Genomic DNA, 15,138 nt, shown 5'->3' with positions numbered 1-15,138 from the left:
GCCCTGGAGAGACTGTGGTCACCTCTGGCCCAAGGTTGATTTGCAAAGAGGAGCAGCCTAATGTTGAGACTGGGATCCCAATGTGAACTGAATTGCTTTCTCTAGGATAATTTAAACACCTTGATGGTTTTTTCTGATTCACATCTCACTTAATATTAACTCTATTATTACTACTTTCCCCCCTCCCCAAGCACAAAGGCACTGCAAGACGTGTGCTACCATTCAACCCCTGGACGGATGGAAAAGACATCACCAACTTAACACAAAAAAAGGCACATTCTGAACCTCTTGTTCTTCCCAAAAGCACATAAACATGCAATTTTTGGGCAGCCAGTGGATTTTGCTCACCCAGCCCAGGTACTTACATGATACAGAGCCAGGACTGCTGATACTGCACCCCCGTGACCGTCGCTGTGACCCCTTGGATTGTATCTGACAAGAGGTGAACTGGGAAAAGAAAGAGAGGGAAGTGTCACAGGCTGTCCAGACTCGCTTTGCAACTGTAAATAACATCTCTTTTCCAAATGGAAGGACTAATCCCAAGCATTCCTATCTGCACAGTGGATTTAGGCAGGGGTGGGGGTGGGGCGGGGTGGGGGCTGACAGAAAAAGGAGGGAAACTTTTTGTCCTGCTGCTTTTGAATTCTGTCCCTGAACTATTGACAGCTCGGAAAGGAAGCTGCTTTCTCCTCCCAACATCACCCTACCGCACTATTAGGTTATTAAGATTAACATTATCCAAACACACACATACAGGACTGGAAGGGGCACGGCCTTCCCAATCCCCCTGCCCTCTTCTCCCCCTCTTCCCAACTACTGCTCTCACACTATTTCCACGGCACTACTTACATTTTCCTTTATTTATTTAGGCAGAAAGCCTAAATTAAAAGATTCTAAAACGCGAAGCTCTAGGACAGAGGTAGCAAGAGGTAACCAAAGCATGAACATGCTTACTACATGCTCAGGACTCGACATATCTGTTAAACAAATTCACTCAGGCTGTGACAGTTACATTTGAGGTGCGATGTACATGTTTGTTTATTCATTCCTGTTGACTCTGAAACATCATGGGTGCCTACAGAGAAACAATGCTCAGTTAAGCTTCTTCTTCACATCTTGGGCTAATTTTAAGCAGCTATGTTTTAGAGCTACACTACGACATTTGCTGACAGTTTAAAGGTGACACAGGAGCCAACAACGTTGGCCAGGGACGCCCCGGGTGAGTTTCTGGAGGAAAACAAAAGGCTTTTGTCTCCTCCAGTGGGCTGGGAGCAACACAAAGGGCTCAACCCTCCCCAGAGGCTCGTCCAGAGCAGGCAAAATTCCCCAGCCTGTGTGAATTCAGGTGGAGAATCACAAGGCAAAGGAGCCGTTTCTGAAGAGACGCCAGCAAGTGTCTCTTGGCTGAGGACGAGCACACCCAAAGGGTCCCCACTGACAAGACACTCTGGTGCTGTGGACTTCTCACCCCAGAGAACACCACAACGTGTCATCTTAGCGAGACAGGGGGCAGGACTCCACCAAAACACAAACACCCTGGAGATGCGAGACCCTTCAGTCTGAGTGACGTGGAGGAAAAAAAAAAAATCAACCCACGGTGCCGCATGCAACGTGCAAGGCTGGGGGTGGGGGGGCCACGCAGGGAGGGGTTCCAACACACCACCAGAGTGGAGAGGATGGCAAACCACCAGCAGCCCAGCAGCAGCAGAAGGAAATCAAGGGCTCATTACCGTTCCCTTCCCGTGGGGTCCCTGAATCTGTGAATAAAGTGCTCATGATTTTTTCGAAGTTGCAGCTCGGCTCCGTGTTCTCGGGATCCTCCGCGAAGTGTCGCAGCATCTCCCGCAGAACGTCGTCCAAGGACGTGGCTGTTTCGTCCAGGATGATGCTGGCTCTGGCCAGGAACCCATCCAGGTCTCGCTGGGCTCGGACTTCCTCCTCAAAATTCTTTAATTTCAGGTACTGTGTTAAAGGAAAGATCGGGGATTAGAGGTCGTCCTTCACGAGCAGCTCACGTTACACAAGTAAAATGAGTTTTATGCATTAATGCACTGGAGGTTTGCATTTTCAAGGCTTCTCTTAACAGAGTGCCCATAATTGAATGCCCAGCTGCATTTATACCCAGACATAAAAAGCAGATTTTAAAAAAAAAAAAAATTGGTTTTTTTCTTTTTTTCTGCCTAGGATAAAGCACATAAGTTTGCCTAAAAGCAGAAATGCTTGAGGTAGCGTTTAAAATCCTCTGTAGGTTTAAATAATTCAAGAATTTTCAAGAAACATGAGAGAGATATTTGGGAGAAATGGACTCCAAGCTCAGTAGCATGAAAAATTACCAGTACGAATCTCAAACTGGGAACCATCTGTCCCCAGTGCTCCCAGGAGGTGGGGAATGCCATCCAGTCCATTACCCTTTTTTTTTAAACACTTCCTAAACTCCTGTTGTTCCCATTCCCAAGGAAGTTTTCTTCCTCTGTGCAAAACATTTCACTTTGACTCAACACAAACAGAAGGAAAAGATGGCAGACAGAGGCTGAAACTGTCCCAGCTCTCTCTGCTGGTTCCTTCTGCTGTCCCAGACTTGTTGGCCTGGAGATGGGAGACACAAACATGGTGTATTCCAGAATCTCCACTCCTCTCTGTATTTGTCAGCTGTGAAGTTCATTAACTGAGTGATCAAATTATAAACGCGTCACTCCCACGGCACATCCTCGGAATTCCACACACACAGCACTGGTCAGGAAGGACTGACAGTCCTGTCCTCTCCTTCAACAGCTTGAGACTGAGCGAGGAAATGGGAACTGCACTTTGTTATCCAGATCTTCCTTCTGATGGGAAAGCAGCCAGGCTTGAATCCACGATGCTGAGAACCAGATTGGCAAGACACATTTAAACCCTCAGCTCTCTTTAAGCTCAGCAAGAGTCAAGCTCGGAATTGCTGTCACCAATCTGACATTGAGCTGCCTTCCCAGCCAGAACCGTGGCACTTTGTCCCCCAGGGTACAGGGCCATGCCATGGATCCCCTCCTTCCATGCACACTCTCCCTACCTTTTCCATTTATAGCCTAGACACAGGGAAGAAAAAAAAAAAAACGCTGCCATCTTCCTAATTACTGTAATTATCACAGCAACTATCAAGTTGTCAGTACACATCCATCGCAATTAGCACTGTTTTACTTTGCATCAATCACTCCTTACACAGCATTTGAGAGGGAGGATTCTCTGAAGGATTTCAGCTCCCCACCCCCCCCCAGGCTCTGTAACCATCTGCTCGGAGAGGAGACAGTGACACAGCTACAACTCCACCGAAGAGGTGCAAGCAGCGAGTCTGCCTCAAATTATCACGGCAAGAGAGCTGATTAAAACACCCATCTCCCACCTCTGCGACACAGGTGTTCACGGGGGCACCACAGGACCGGCAAGCACCTCCCAAAAACAACTTGTTTCAGCCTCTCTGGGCAGAGCCCAACCCAGGGGGGCAATTCCTGGGCCAAATGACCCGGTCAGGATGGAAGGGGCACACCCATGGAGGTACGAGGAAGGCTGAGGGCATTAGGAGTAAAGAGTGGAAGGAGAAAGCTGAGGGACAGGAAGAATTAATCAAAGGCATTCACGTGGGTTATCTGCCCACATCGTCTCCATCAACACTGATCCTGCAGCGAGCTGTGCACGACAGCACCATCAGTAGCTTTCTGCAAGTCATAAGGACGCAGCTCCAGCTCTGCCACGGGCTTCAGGCAGCGCCTTGGGAAAGCAATTTTCCATGCCTCAGTCCTATTTGGTTCCCCTGCTCCTGGTCCTCATAGGAAATATGGGCACTATCCCTCCTTATTACCCTTAAAGATCATCCAGTTCCACCCCCTGCCACGGGCAGGGACACCTTCCACTAGCCCAGGTCGGTTCAAGCCCTCTCCAACCTGGCCTTGGACACTTCCAGGGATCCAGGGGCAGCCACAGCTTCTCTGCCCAACCTGTGCCAGGGCCCCACTCCCTCAGCCAAGAACCCCTTCCTAACATCCAACCTAAACCTTCCCTCTTTCAGCTTCAGGAGAGGTTTACAAAATAAACATCACAAGGCGAGTAGCCAGCGTGAAAGGACAGAAATCCATCACTCCCTGAGACACCCCAAAATCAAATTAGAGGAAGCAGTGGCACAGCAAAGCCTCTGCAGCAGCTCAGACAGAACTGTTGCAGTCAGGACACCCGCTGGTTTCAGGAGAGATTAATGATTGCTCCTTCACTAACATTTTTTAGCCGGATAGTCAAGTCACACCAGGATATTTGATGCTGGAAACTCGATGCTGGAAACTGCTCAGCAAGAAACCCAAGCCAGCTACCCAGTGTCCAGTTTAATGACATCAGGTAGCCTTGATTGCAAAGCTGCACCGTGGCAGGAACAGAGGCTCTTGTTCCAAGAAGGGGAAGACACTGGAACAGCCTTCCCTGACTTCAGGCAGGCCTCCTGGCCTAAGCTGCACACTCCAAGTCATCAACAAGGGCCAGAAGGCAAGAACTCTCTTGTCTGGCTGCCCTGGAGAACACCTCCACTTACAGCCACTGCCATAACCTCACGAGAAGGGGTGTCCAAAAAGCACTTTCTCCTGAGCAAACACCTACTGCTGCCACGGTCCCTTGGGCTGATTCCTTCAAAAACACACCATGTCAGTGATTAAATAGTTCAAACCATGCCAAGGAGCTTCTCCTTATTCATGCCAACTTGTCCAGAGAGAGCAACTTGCCCAGATTGACCTTCCAGCAGTTCTGAAACGACCCAAGAACCACAGGAACCCACCAGAGACAGGGAAAACACCTCCAGATAAAGCTGCTGTCCCAACCACTTCTCTGCTGGTGATTCCCCCCTTCCCAGACACTTGGAGGCATCTCCTCCATGAGTCAGGTCTCAATTTCCTTTGCATCTGAAGCACAAAATTTCCACTCATCCTCCCTGGAGGCAAAATCTGGCAGTGGTATCTCTTCTCAAGCCCCGCTAAAGCCCTCTGGTATTTGTGGCTCAACAGCAAGTTAAAATGCTCAAGCATGAACCACAGGCCAGAAAAAGCAGGAATCCTACAGCCCTGAGAAGGAAAAACAAAATAGAAGAGACACTTAAGCGCTGGCAGTTCCCAACTATTCCTTATCAGAGGCAGATCCTGCTTTTGGGCTTAGAATTTGCACTTTAAGTGATTAAGTTCTTAGGTTACTTTCAGTCAAGTGGATACAACTGAAAACCTTGGCACCAGTTTTAGACAAGACAAATTATTGATCAAGACATTTCCATTCCTGAGCATGGAATAGCTCAGTTTAACTTCCCTGATTCTGCATCAAACAATATTTAATGTGGGGTTTTTTTGGGTAGTGGTGGGGTTTTTTTTGGGTAGTGTTTTCTCTTTGGTTTCTGTTTGCTTTGGGTATTTTTAACTCGGGAGAAAGGTTTCTAAAGCTATCACACGTTTTCCTCCCACTACCCAGTTCAGCCTCTTGGAATATCTTTGCAGGATTGGAGCTGCCTTAGAGGCCTAAAGGAAAGCAGAATTACAGGGTTCTCTGGGATTCCCTAAAAAGCCCCCAAGGCTTTGGGGCACAGATTAAAACCTCCAGGGCAATCCATGATCTCAGGCACTGGAAGAGGCTGCCTAGGGCTGTGTGGGGCCACCAAGCCCTGGAGGGATTCAGAAGCCAAGTGGTACCTGGGGACATGGTTTAGGTGGGGGGTTTGGCAGTGGAGTTGAACTTGGTGATTTTAAAGGGCTTTTCCAACGTAAATGATTCTGTGATTTACCAGGATCAGTGATCCAAGTTTCCATACACACAGTCAGTCCCTCCAAGGAGCAGAGTCAAGACAGCTTAAAGCACCATGAGCCTCACGAGCCTAAAGACAAAACTTTGGGTGGTGTTAAATACAGAATCACAGAAGGGGTTGGGTTGGAAGGGACTTAAAGATCCTCCAGTTCCACCCCTTGTCATGGGCAGGGACACCTTCCACCAGCCCAGGGTGCTCCAACCTGGCCTTGGACACTTCCAGGGATCCAGGGGCAGCCACAGCTCCTCTGCCCAACCTGTGCCAGGGCCTGCCCACCCTCACAGGGGAGACACCAAAATATCAGCCCAACTCCTCCCTGTGCACTCCCCTAGCAGCAGGTTTGCAGTGACAGCCCCTGGGAGGGGTTTTTGCACTTTGACCTTATTGAGATAAGAGTCTCAAGAGCAAGTGTAAACCCTAATCACCCTCCCAGCCTGCTTGTTTCCAGGGATTTCACTCCTGCTGAAGCTCCTGAAGGCAGACCTGAATAGCTGGAACAATCAGGAAACCAAATCCCAGCAATGTCTATTTGGAGTCTCTGCTTTCAGCTCCAGAGGAGCTCAGCAGCCTGAACCTCGTCCTCTTGGATCCCACTGCAGGCACTGCAGGGGGGAGAGTGATAAATGAACATGTCAGGGAATTGTCTGGGACAAAAAGCAGTGGAAAGATCAGAATTAGGGGGAAATTGTTCAGAGAACAAGCAGCACTTTTCAGGTTTTAAGAGGCAGAGGAATTACAGGAGAGAAGTTAAGGGAGGAATTACTTATGTCTTGCTCAGGCCAGTGACAAAGAGCCCTGCAGGGTTGTTCCAAGACCCTTTTCTGTAATTCTGAATATGATAATGAAAAAAACCCACAACAATTTGAACACACAGCATTCCTACTCCTTACCTTCCTCGATGTGTGCAGTAACACGCAGCCAGCACTTTCACTTTCAGCTGGAAAGAGGGGAAAAAAAAAAAAGACAAGCCAATCAGAACAGTGTTGCTGTCACAGGTACCTGAGAGGCAGCAGGAGGTGAGCAGCAGGCTCAGGACGAGGTGAAGCATCACTCTCTTGGCAGAGGGTGATCTCTAGGGAAAAGCAGAGCTTCAGTTTCTACAACATCTCCCATTTTGGAAGCGTGAACCGAGCCCAGAACTGGCATTATCTGATCAGCTGGGGATTGTGTCTCGCAGCTTTTTTTGGCTGTGTTTTTGGCCTTTTTTTTTTTTTTTTTTTTTTTTAAATTCAGCTTCCCTATGTATTTTTACTCTTTCCTCCTCTCCTGCCTCCCCCAAAATCTAAAACTCCTAATCTTTTTAAGTAATCATTTAATCCAATGCCTCGCTGTTTGATAGATTGAGGCTAAGATTGCATGAGTCACCCTCGTTTGGAAACCCTTCTCGTCCTCGTTAAGGAGTCAACAACAACACCCAGGCACTTCCAAGGGAGGGGGCTGAGGGATCACACTCCAAGAGGAGCACATCAACATCCTGTCAACTTACCACGCTGCCTCCATAAATCCAAGGGGAAAGAAACAGCCCTTGGGAAAGAAAACTGATCTTTACAGACTATAAATGCCACTTAATAGGCAGCCGAGATCCAGGGATGGGGGAACCCGGGAAATTCCCGGTTCCAGCTCCCAAGTGCCAACACTCACATTTTCTTAGAGTATCTGTGAGGCATTTTTTGGGGGGTATAAGCTACAAAACCAACCAAAACCCAGCTGTACTTGCCACAAGCCCATTCCAAACTCTTTGCCTCCAAAGCAGCTTCTCTGCAGCATCACCACAGGCACTGCCTGTGCGTGAAAACATGGAATTGTTTGTGTTGGAAGGGACCTTAAAGACCACCTCGATCAGCTTCCACTAGACCAGGTTGCTCCAATCCCCATCCAACCTGGCCTTGAACTCTTCCAGCTTGGCATCCTTCTTAAATTCTCCCTCTTTACGCTCTCCAAAAAAAATCCCTAAGACTGAGCTGCTACCAAAATTATTCACGAAACACATGAACAGTTTTAATTCAAATGAGCAGTAAGAGCAGCATGGAAAAATCCCAGCGAAGACCAAAACTTTTCCAGAGGCCAAGCTGTGGAAAAGTACAGAGAGATAACACAGTTACAGCTCTTCAGATGGCACTTTTGCTTCCTTTCCAGAGCTGGACTTCCAAATCCTGTGAGAAATGCTGCAATCCCATGTCCCACATTCCTTCAGGACCAGCCCCGCTCCTCTGCAAAAAATAAGCTGAGGATGCAACTCCCATGAAAACACCAGAACTCCAAAAAAAAAAAAAAATCAATTATTTTTCGCACACAAAAAGCTGCTTTAACCAAAATCACCCTCGATCAAACAGAAATTCAAGTCTGACGGGGTTAAAAGGGCCGACTCGAACTGGGAACAGAGCTGACCACAGCAGAAAAGAGAAAGGATCGCCTTCATCTCGCCCTAAACAAAGTAAGATGGGTTCAGGGGCTTTGGTTACATCACCCAGCTTCTCCCCAAGTTCACTTGGAAGCTGTACACGTGATTAAAAGCATCCCTTAAACTAGACAAGTCTGCTGGTGCAACAGTCCCAATTACTGCTTTTTTGACGCGTCTTTCGGAAAAACACAAGCTGTTTCATCTCGAAAAGTGCAATTCATTATTAAAAAGCAAGCACCCAAATAAACCAGAAACATCAAGCCTTTTTCCCCAGGCTCTTACAGTTGTAGTTCTCCAACGCTCACTTACTCAACTCGCAGCCTAATTACACATGCACAAGTAGGCAGGGGGAGATTTGGGGGCCATAAATATTCATCGAGGAGGAAAGCATGTTGTGGTTTATCTGCTTTTGCAAAGAAATAGTTCTGGGAGAGGCCAAAAAAACCACCCACAACCCCCAACAGCAGCAAGCATGTGGTAAATTTAGGGAGATCTGCAGCCTGTCCTCGTGGAGGCACGGAAATGCTGCAGAAATTCATGTTGTCCCTTTATCAGGCAACTCCTGGTTCCTCTTATCAGCTTCAAGGTGTATTTACAAGGGCTGTAAATCAGTCTTTGCTGACAGCTCTCTCAGGTGCTCAGCTGGAATGAGCACCGAGCTGCTGCCCTTATCAACAAAAGCCAAAACATCTAATTACATCTGTTGGACCGGGAACTTTCCAACTCCTCAAAAAAAGCCGCTCAGGGTAGGGAGGTGATGCTTTGGAAGGTCCAGAGCCTCATCCATCATTCATCCAAGCGACACTCCGCTCAGATTTAATCCGGGATGGGAGATGGATAGATGGATATGGCCATCCCAGTTCTGGGCCGGTATCTTAAACAGCCACTGGAGTGCTAAAACATTACTCAGGGGTAGCAGCAAATCCACTGGAACATGAGAAATGGGTGTTCTTCTGCCTGGCTTATATTAAATACCCCTTTTTTTACTGCAGGGCAATGTGGGATCAAACCCACCGTGAGGTTGCTCACGTCATATCCATCGACGGACAGCCTGGCCAAAGCTCAAGACCAACCACCACCAGCTTTCCACCCGTCTTCTCCTCCTCTGGCACCGTCACTAGAGGGGGGTAAAAAGATTTCACACCCTTGACACCCTTGCAGCTCCACAGAGAAGCCCTTCACGGAGACAAAATGGATACAGAAAACCACGGATTCAGCCTAGAAACCACCCATCAACCACATCAGTTATGTCTCACTGACAGGAGGGATAAGTGCATTTCACACCTGGGTGTCAGGATTAAACACACTGGAATAGAAACAGGAGTTCAGGGCCACGTAAGATCTCCACTTCTATTTTTGGGGCCCTCCTTGCCGGACAAAACAGGCTGTGAAAGCCTATTTTAGGCAAGCGAGCGAGCGAGCCACGGGCATTGTCCTGTGTCCTCGCACACTGCTACACAGCAGAGCTGCCAGGGGTGGCCGACCTTATCTGTTGGGCTCCGCTCCAGGTCCTGCCCAGGGGAAAACCAAAAAGTCATCTCCGACATCCCCTGGCAGCCACATCAAGGCGGAGCGCACATCCCGAATTTCTGGGATGCGTGCACGCAGGCACGGAGCGCTGCCCCCAGGCTCTGGGATGCAGGGAGCGCTGCCCCCAGGCTCTGGGATTCATCACCACTGAGCACACAAGTGGCTCCCTGGGAGGTCACTTCAGTTCGGACAGCACCGAGGAATTGCCAACGCCAGGCTTCTCTCTCGTAGATGTGCCGGAGCTCCCTCTGGTTTTTATTTCCCTCCCTTTTCGGAACAGGACCCACATCCAATTTAAACATGGGGAAGGAGATTTAATACTCAGAAGTTTATTTGCTGTTCTCCAGGGCAGTTTCGTCCCAGCTGCCCTAACGACATCGCTGAGAAACAAAATCCCCTCCCCTTGCCTCCCCTCCACCCCCTGCTTAGATAATGACACGTCCCACGCAAAGATAGCCCTGAAAACAACCCCCTACAAGTCAGATACCAAAGGTTAAGGTTTTTCACCTCCTGCCTTAGGATATTTCCTTTCACTTGGGATCCCCTTTCCCTCGTACAGGTCCCCAGTGCTGCCCTTAACACCTGAGAAGACCCAAAAGCCTTTGGAGCGAAGCCACCACTGGAAGCCTTGCAGCATCCCGGGACAATATTTTCCTTGGAGATAAAAGGATTGGAAATTGGAGAGCAGGAACTTTTTTTGGCTGTGCACATTTCTTTAGATCTACATAGTCTCCCCAATGCATTTGCATGTTATATATACATATATGCACAGTAAAATAAATCAGAGCAGAATACTATATTAGAATTCCATGATTTTCTCTGAAAAATATCAAGGATCTGGTGTAGGTAAAAGTATTTAAAATTTGGGGGGAGGGTTATAATTAAAGAGAAGCTATTATTTTATCTTTGTTTTTATCAGGGATCTGTGCAACTCTGAGCCTTGACCACTTGTGTTGAACCTCGCTGTGAGCAGCAAAAAGTGCTCTGCTTTTAGAATCATGCCTTTAAAATATATCAATAAAACCACATCAGCACGTGGCATGACAGGAGCTTGTTAGGAGCAGAGGAGACACCTCTAACTCATCGCTGGCAGTGAAGGATTGCACAAGCAGGATCTCAAAAGGATTCTTTGCTTTGCTGTCCTGTCACGGCCGTGCCAAGTCTGGGCTAATCCCCATCAGATTTGAGTCGTTTTGGTTAAATATTGTTAGATAAATAATCGTGCCTTAATTACCTTACATTCCCACGACAGGGTGATGGGCTGAGCTGCAGCAGAAAAAGCCTGAAGTCAGTGGGTTCATCCCTCAAAGCAACACCCAGGTGGGAATAAACAACCAGGCAGGTGAAGGAGCAGCCCCTCACACTTCTCTGTGGAGGAACTGGAAAGAGAGGGGACTCCAGGGAATGACCAGGGCTCTTGTATGGAGCCAGGGGAAGATGAGGGGCAAGCACTGATCTCTCCTTTGTGGAGACAAGTGAGAAGACCTGAGGGAATGGCCTGAAGTTGTGCCAGGGCAGGCTCAGGGTGGATCTCGGCAGAAGGTTCTTCCCCCAGAGGGTGGTTGGCACTGCCCAGGCTCCCCAGGGCAGTGGGCACAGCCCCGAGGCTGCCAGAGCTGCAGGAGGGTTGGGATGATCCTCTCAGGCACATGGTGTGACTCTTGGGGATGGTCCTGTGCAGGGCTAAGGGTTGAACTGGATGGTCCTTGTGGGTCCCTTCCAACCCTGCATATTCTGGGATTCTGAGAAGGAAAGGCTGCCAAGGCACGGTGCCACCTGTGGCACCTACATGCTACAAAAGCAAAATATTTTATGGAAAAAAGTGGGTTTTATCGCTAAATTCAGGGGGGAAAGGTGCGTTTTCCGCGCCGACTGGAAAGCCAGGGCACTCCCCATCCTATGGAGAGCCGCTCCGAGCGGCAAGGTGGAGCGTGGGCAAGGGAAAACGCTGCCTCCGTGCAGCACCACCAGCACTCCCCACCCCACCCCCAACACACACACACACACACACCCACACCTCCCCTCGGCTTCCTAAAGCAGCGCTTTGAAAACACCCTCCTCAGGAAACTCGCAGGGAGGCCGTCCCCTCCTCCCCCCCCACCACCCCACCACACAATCGGTATATCCACTTTCCATTAGGGTATAGGAAGCTTCGGGAGCCCAACATCCCAGTCTGACATCAAACTGCTAAAACAGGAGTTATCAGATGGAACGCGTGGGTCAGCATTGTGCCTCGGGACATAAAAAGGACCTCGGTATTAATGTGAGGAAATGTGACTATTGTGTGCAGAGTGATACCCATTCAGGCCCAGACCACTTGTCTCGGGACGCTACTCTCCCTGGAATATCCTCGGCGCCAGCATCCAGCTTTTCTGCTCGTCCCCTTAAAGAAGAAGGCAAAAAAAAAAAAAAAAAATAAAAAAGGAGTCATCTGGGCAGGGGCTGGGCCAGGGCTTGGATGCCGTGGTTTTTTTTTTTTGGGAGCAGCAGCGCCGGGCGTGCACGTGTGTGCCTTTGGAGCAGATTACAGGAAACGGGTGATTCTCTGTATCTAGGGATGATCAATTGTCCAGAGGGTGGAACAGGCTTTAATTTCTCCTGAAGCATGAATTGTGTTCCGTTCCTTCCCCCCCCCCCTCCTCACACACACACCCCGACAAAGTCACATCCTGCTTCCCAACTGGTTTTTCCCTGTCTTATTCTCCCCAAAAAACAAAGTCCCAGTGATGAAAATACATGCCTGGCTGATTGAAGGGAGCTGCCAAGGAGGTAAGAGCGCTGTGACTGATGGCAAGGATGTGTACCCACACATCTCCCAGGCTCACCTGCATCACCTGTCCACGAATTTAAGGCTCAGCCTAAACTAAACTGCTGTATTTACCTGGAGAGACTCAATTCCCAGCGTGCTGCAGATAAAGCAGCGAGTGGATGAATCCCCCAGTTTGTGTTATCTCAACAAGGGATGCAGGTGTGTAGACCTGCAGCCAGGCTCCAAAGGGATTTATGGGAAAAAACATATATAAAACACACCAAAAAAAAAAAAACCAAAATGCCCTCTGGGTGTGGGTCTGACTAAGATTGAAGGGTTACTGCACTTAGAGCTGGGGGAGATGCATGAGCCTGCAAGCCACCAGACAGCAAACCTGGGAGCTGTGCAGTAAGCAGGGATTATAGCCCATGGATCTGGAGAGGGAAGAGGTTCCTCCCCACTGCACACTGATGCTCTTCATCCTCTCTGGAATAAATTACCACGGAACAAAGCACCAAGTTTTCCACCTGCAGCTCAGGGAAGGTAAAAGCCCTGCTCCTGTTGTGTTCAGCCTGGAGAAGAGAAGGCTCCAGGGATCCCCTTCCAGTGCCTAAGGGGCTCCAGAAGAGCTGGAGAGGGACTTGGGACAAGGGATGGAGGGACAGGACAAGTAGGGAAGCCTTCAAATCAAAAGAGGATTGATACAGATTAGGTCTGAGGAACTTCTTTTACACTGAGGGTGGTGAGGTCCTGGCACAGGTTGCCCAGAGAAGCCGTGGCTGTCCCATCCCTTCAAGTGCTCAAAGACAGGCTGGATGGAGCTTGGAGCAGCCTGGGCTAGTGGAAGACACTCCTGCTCATTGCTGAGGGGTTGGACTACGTGACCTTTAAAGGCCCCTTCCCTTCCAAACCATCCTGCGATTGTACTTGCACACATTTACTGTGACTTCAGAACAAGTCTAAAAACCCTCCTGATCTTCCTCCAAAAAAATGCAGATCCCAGGTCCAAAAGCCTCTGACCTCAAATAAAGCCCCTTTAGCTTTCACGTTAGACCTGCTAACATTTGCTGAAAACAAATCTTACCCCCAAAGCCTAAGCTGCAAGGATGAAAAGCAGAACAGATTAAAAATAAACAACAACAACAACAAAAAAAAGCCTTTCATCAGGTACCACGAGGAAGCACTAAAACATCCAGGAGAAAGGACCCCAAAGTCACTACTGGGCAGCATTTTAATGCTTTGGCATCTGCACTGCTTTGGGCTCAATATTCCATGCAAGGGCAGCCAATATGAATTCAAAGTGAGACAGACCATACCTTCAACCCCAGATTTCTTCAGGCCATCCTGTTTCAAACACATCCATGTGCACAGCCCAGCATTTCATGCCCGTGGCTGATTACTGGAGGTTTATGAGACCGTGCCATGTTTTGTTGGCTCAAAGTTTAATCCCACACAGGGATGTTTTTAAAACAGAATTATAGGGAAGTGCATCCAATTATGCCCATGCAGAGCTGCACATCCATCACACAGAGACCAACAGGATGGTGCAGAGCTGTCACTGCATCTGTAATTCCAGCACCTGGACCCCTGGGGTCCAGCTCATCCCCACGATGGGAATTTTGAATGTTTTAGCCATAAACAAAGGTGGGGCAGCAACCTCACAGCAGCTAATCCAAAAAAAGTCTCCAGCAGGAGAGAATCTGGACACCATGTTCAGCCAAGAGACCAATCTGTGATGACCAGAACATGCTCTGAGGCTCACAGACACAACCAGCAGGGCTGTTTATCTTGTTTCGAGTCACCTCAGAGGTTTCCCCTGCTGGAAATTAGGCAAGTGTATTTTATCACCATTTGGGTTGGAAGGGACCTTAAAGATCATCCAGTTCCAACCCCTGTCCCCATGGGCAGGGACACCTTCCACTAGCACAGGTTGGTCCAATCTGGCCTTGGACACTTCCAGGGATCCAGGGGCAGCCACAGCTTCTCTGCCCAACCTGGGCCAGGGAATCCCACCCTCACAGGGAAGGATTCCTTCCTAATATCTCACATTTTATGCAGCAAGTGCACCTGACACCAGGGAGAACCTTGAGCCAGGCAGTCCTGGAGAACCAAGATGGTCCTTGGTCAGTCCCTCTTGAGCCCAGCCAAGAGAGCACAACCAAGCCCTCTGGCACAGGAAATCATTTCATCTTTTCTTGCTGCAGACAACTCCTGGGAAGTGCTCAACTCCACAGTTTTGTACCAGGAAATCAAAGCTTGAGCACAAAAAAAAAACAACCAAAAAAACCCCTCAACAAACACATAAAAACAAACAACGACTCCACACCAAAAACAAACAAAACCACAACAAAACCCCAAACACCAAAACCAAACAGAACCCAGAAAGCAAACAACAACAAAAAAAATACAAAAAAACCCCAAACAAACAGAACTGCCCCCAAAACCAAACAAATTCTCAAAAAAACACCACAAAACTTCCAAAGAGTGGCAGCAACAAAAGACAATTTCTAAAGAGTTCCCTTGCAGAGTGGCCCAGGGAAGAGTTCACTCCTGGACATGCTTTGGCCACAGCATAATTAAACCTCATTTTGGGATTGGAGTGTTTTGTTTTTTTTTTTTTTTTTTTTTTTTTTTTTTTTTTTTTTTTTTTTTTTTTTTTTT

At 48.5% G+C, this 15,138-nt stretch overlaps 1 protein-coding gene across 4 annotated transcripts in view; it reads right to left on the bottom strand.

The window, feature by feature from the left end:
- Positions 1–355: 355 nt before the first annotated feature.
- Positions 356–15,138, bottom strand: part of LOC114071063 (sodium bicarbonate transporter-like protein 11) — a 45,077-nt gene continuing 30,294 nt past the window's right edge. For 3 of the 4 annotated variants that reach the window (XM_027908725.1, XM_027908727.1, XM_027908726.1), the window contains exons 4-7: positions 6,688–6,734; positions 1,731–1,962; positions 1,013–1,075; positions 356–447 (exon numbers count right to left, since the gene is read on the bottom strand). In XM_027908725.1, coding sequence (XP_027764526.1) covers positions 362–447; positions 1,013–1,075; positions 1,731–1,962; positions 6,688–6,734 — 428 coding nt within the window. In that variant the 3' untranslated portion in view covers positions 356–361. Of the gene's footprint in view, positions 448–954; positions 1,076–1,730; positions 1,963–6,687; positions 6,735–15,138 lie in introns of all 4 variants that reach the window. The other variant, XM_027908728.1, reaches the window with a different exon arrangement.

The sequence above is a fragment of the Empidonax traillii genome, unplaced genomic scaffold, assembly GCF_003031625.1.
Source record: "Empidonax traillii isolate 1590-97213 ecotype Southwest subspecies unplaced genomic scaffold, ASM303162v1 scaffold1821:size59855, whole genome shotgun sequence".
Classification (NCBI taxonomy): Eukaryota; Metazoa; Chordata; class Aves; order Passeriformes; family Tyrannidae; genus Empidonax; species Empidonax traillii.
This window is presented reverse-complemented; position numbering and strand designations above follow the sequence as displayed.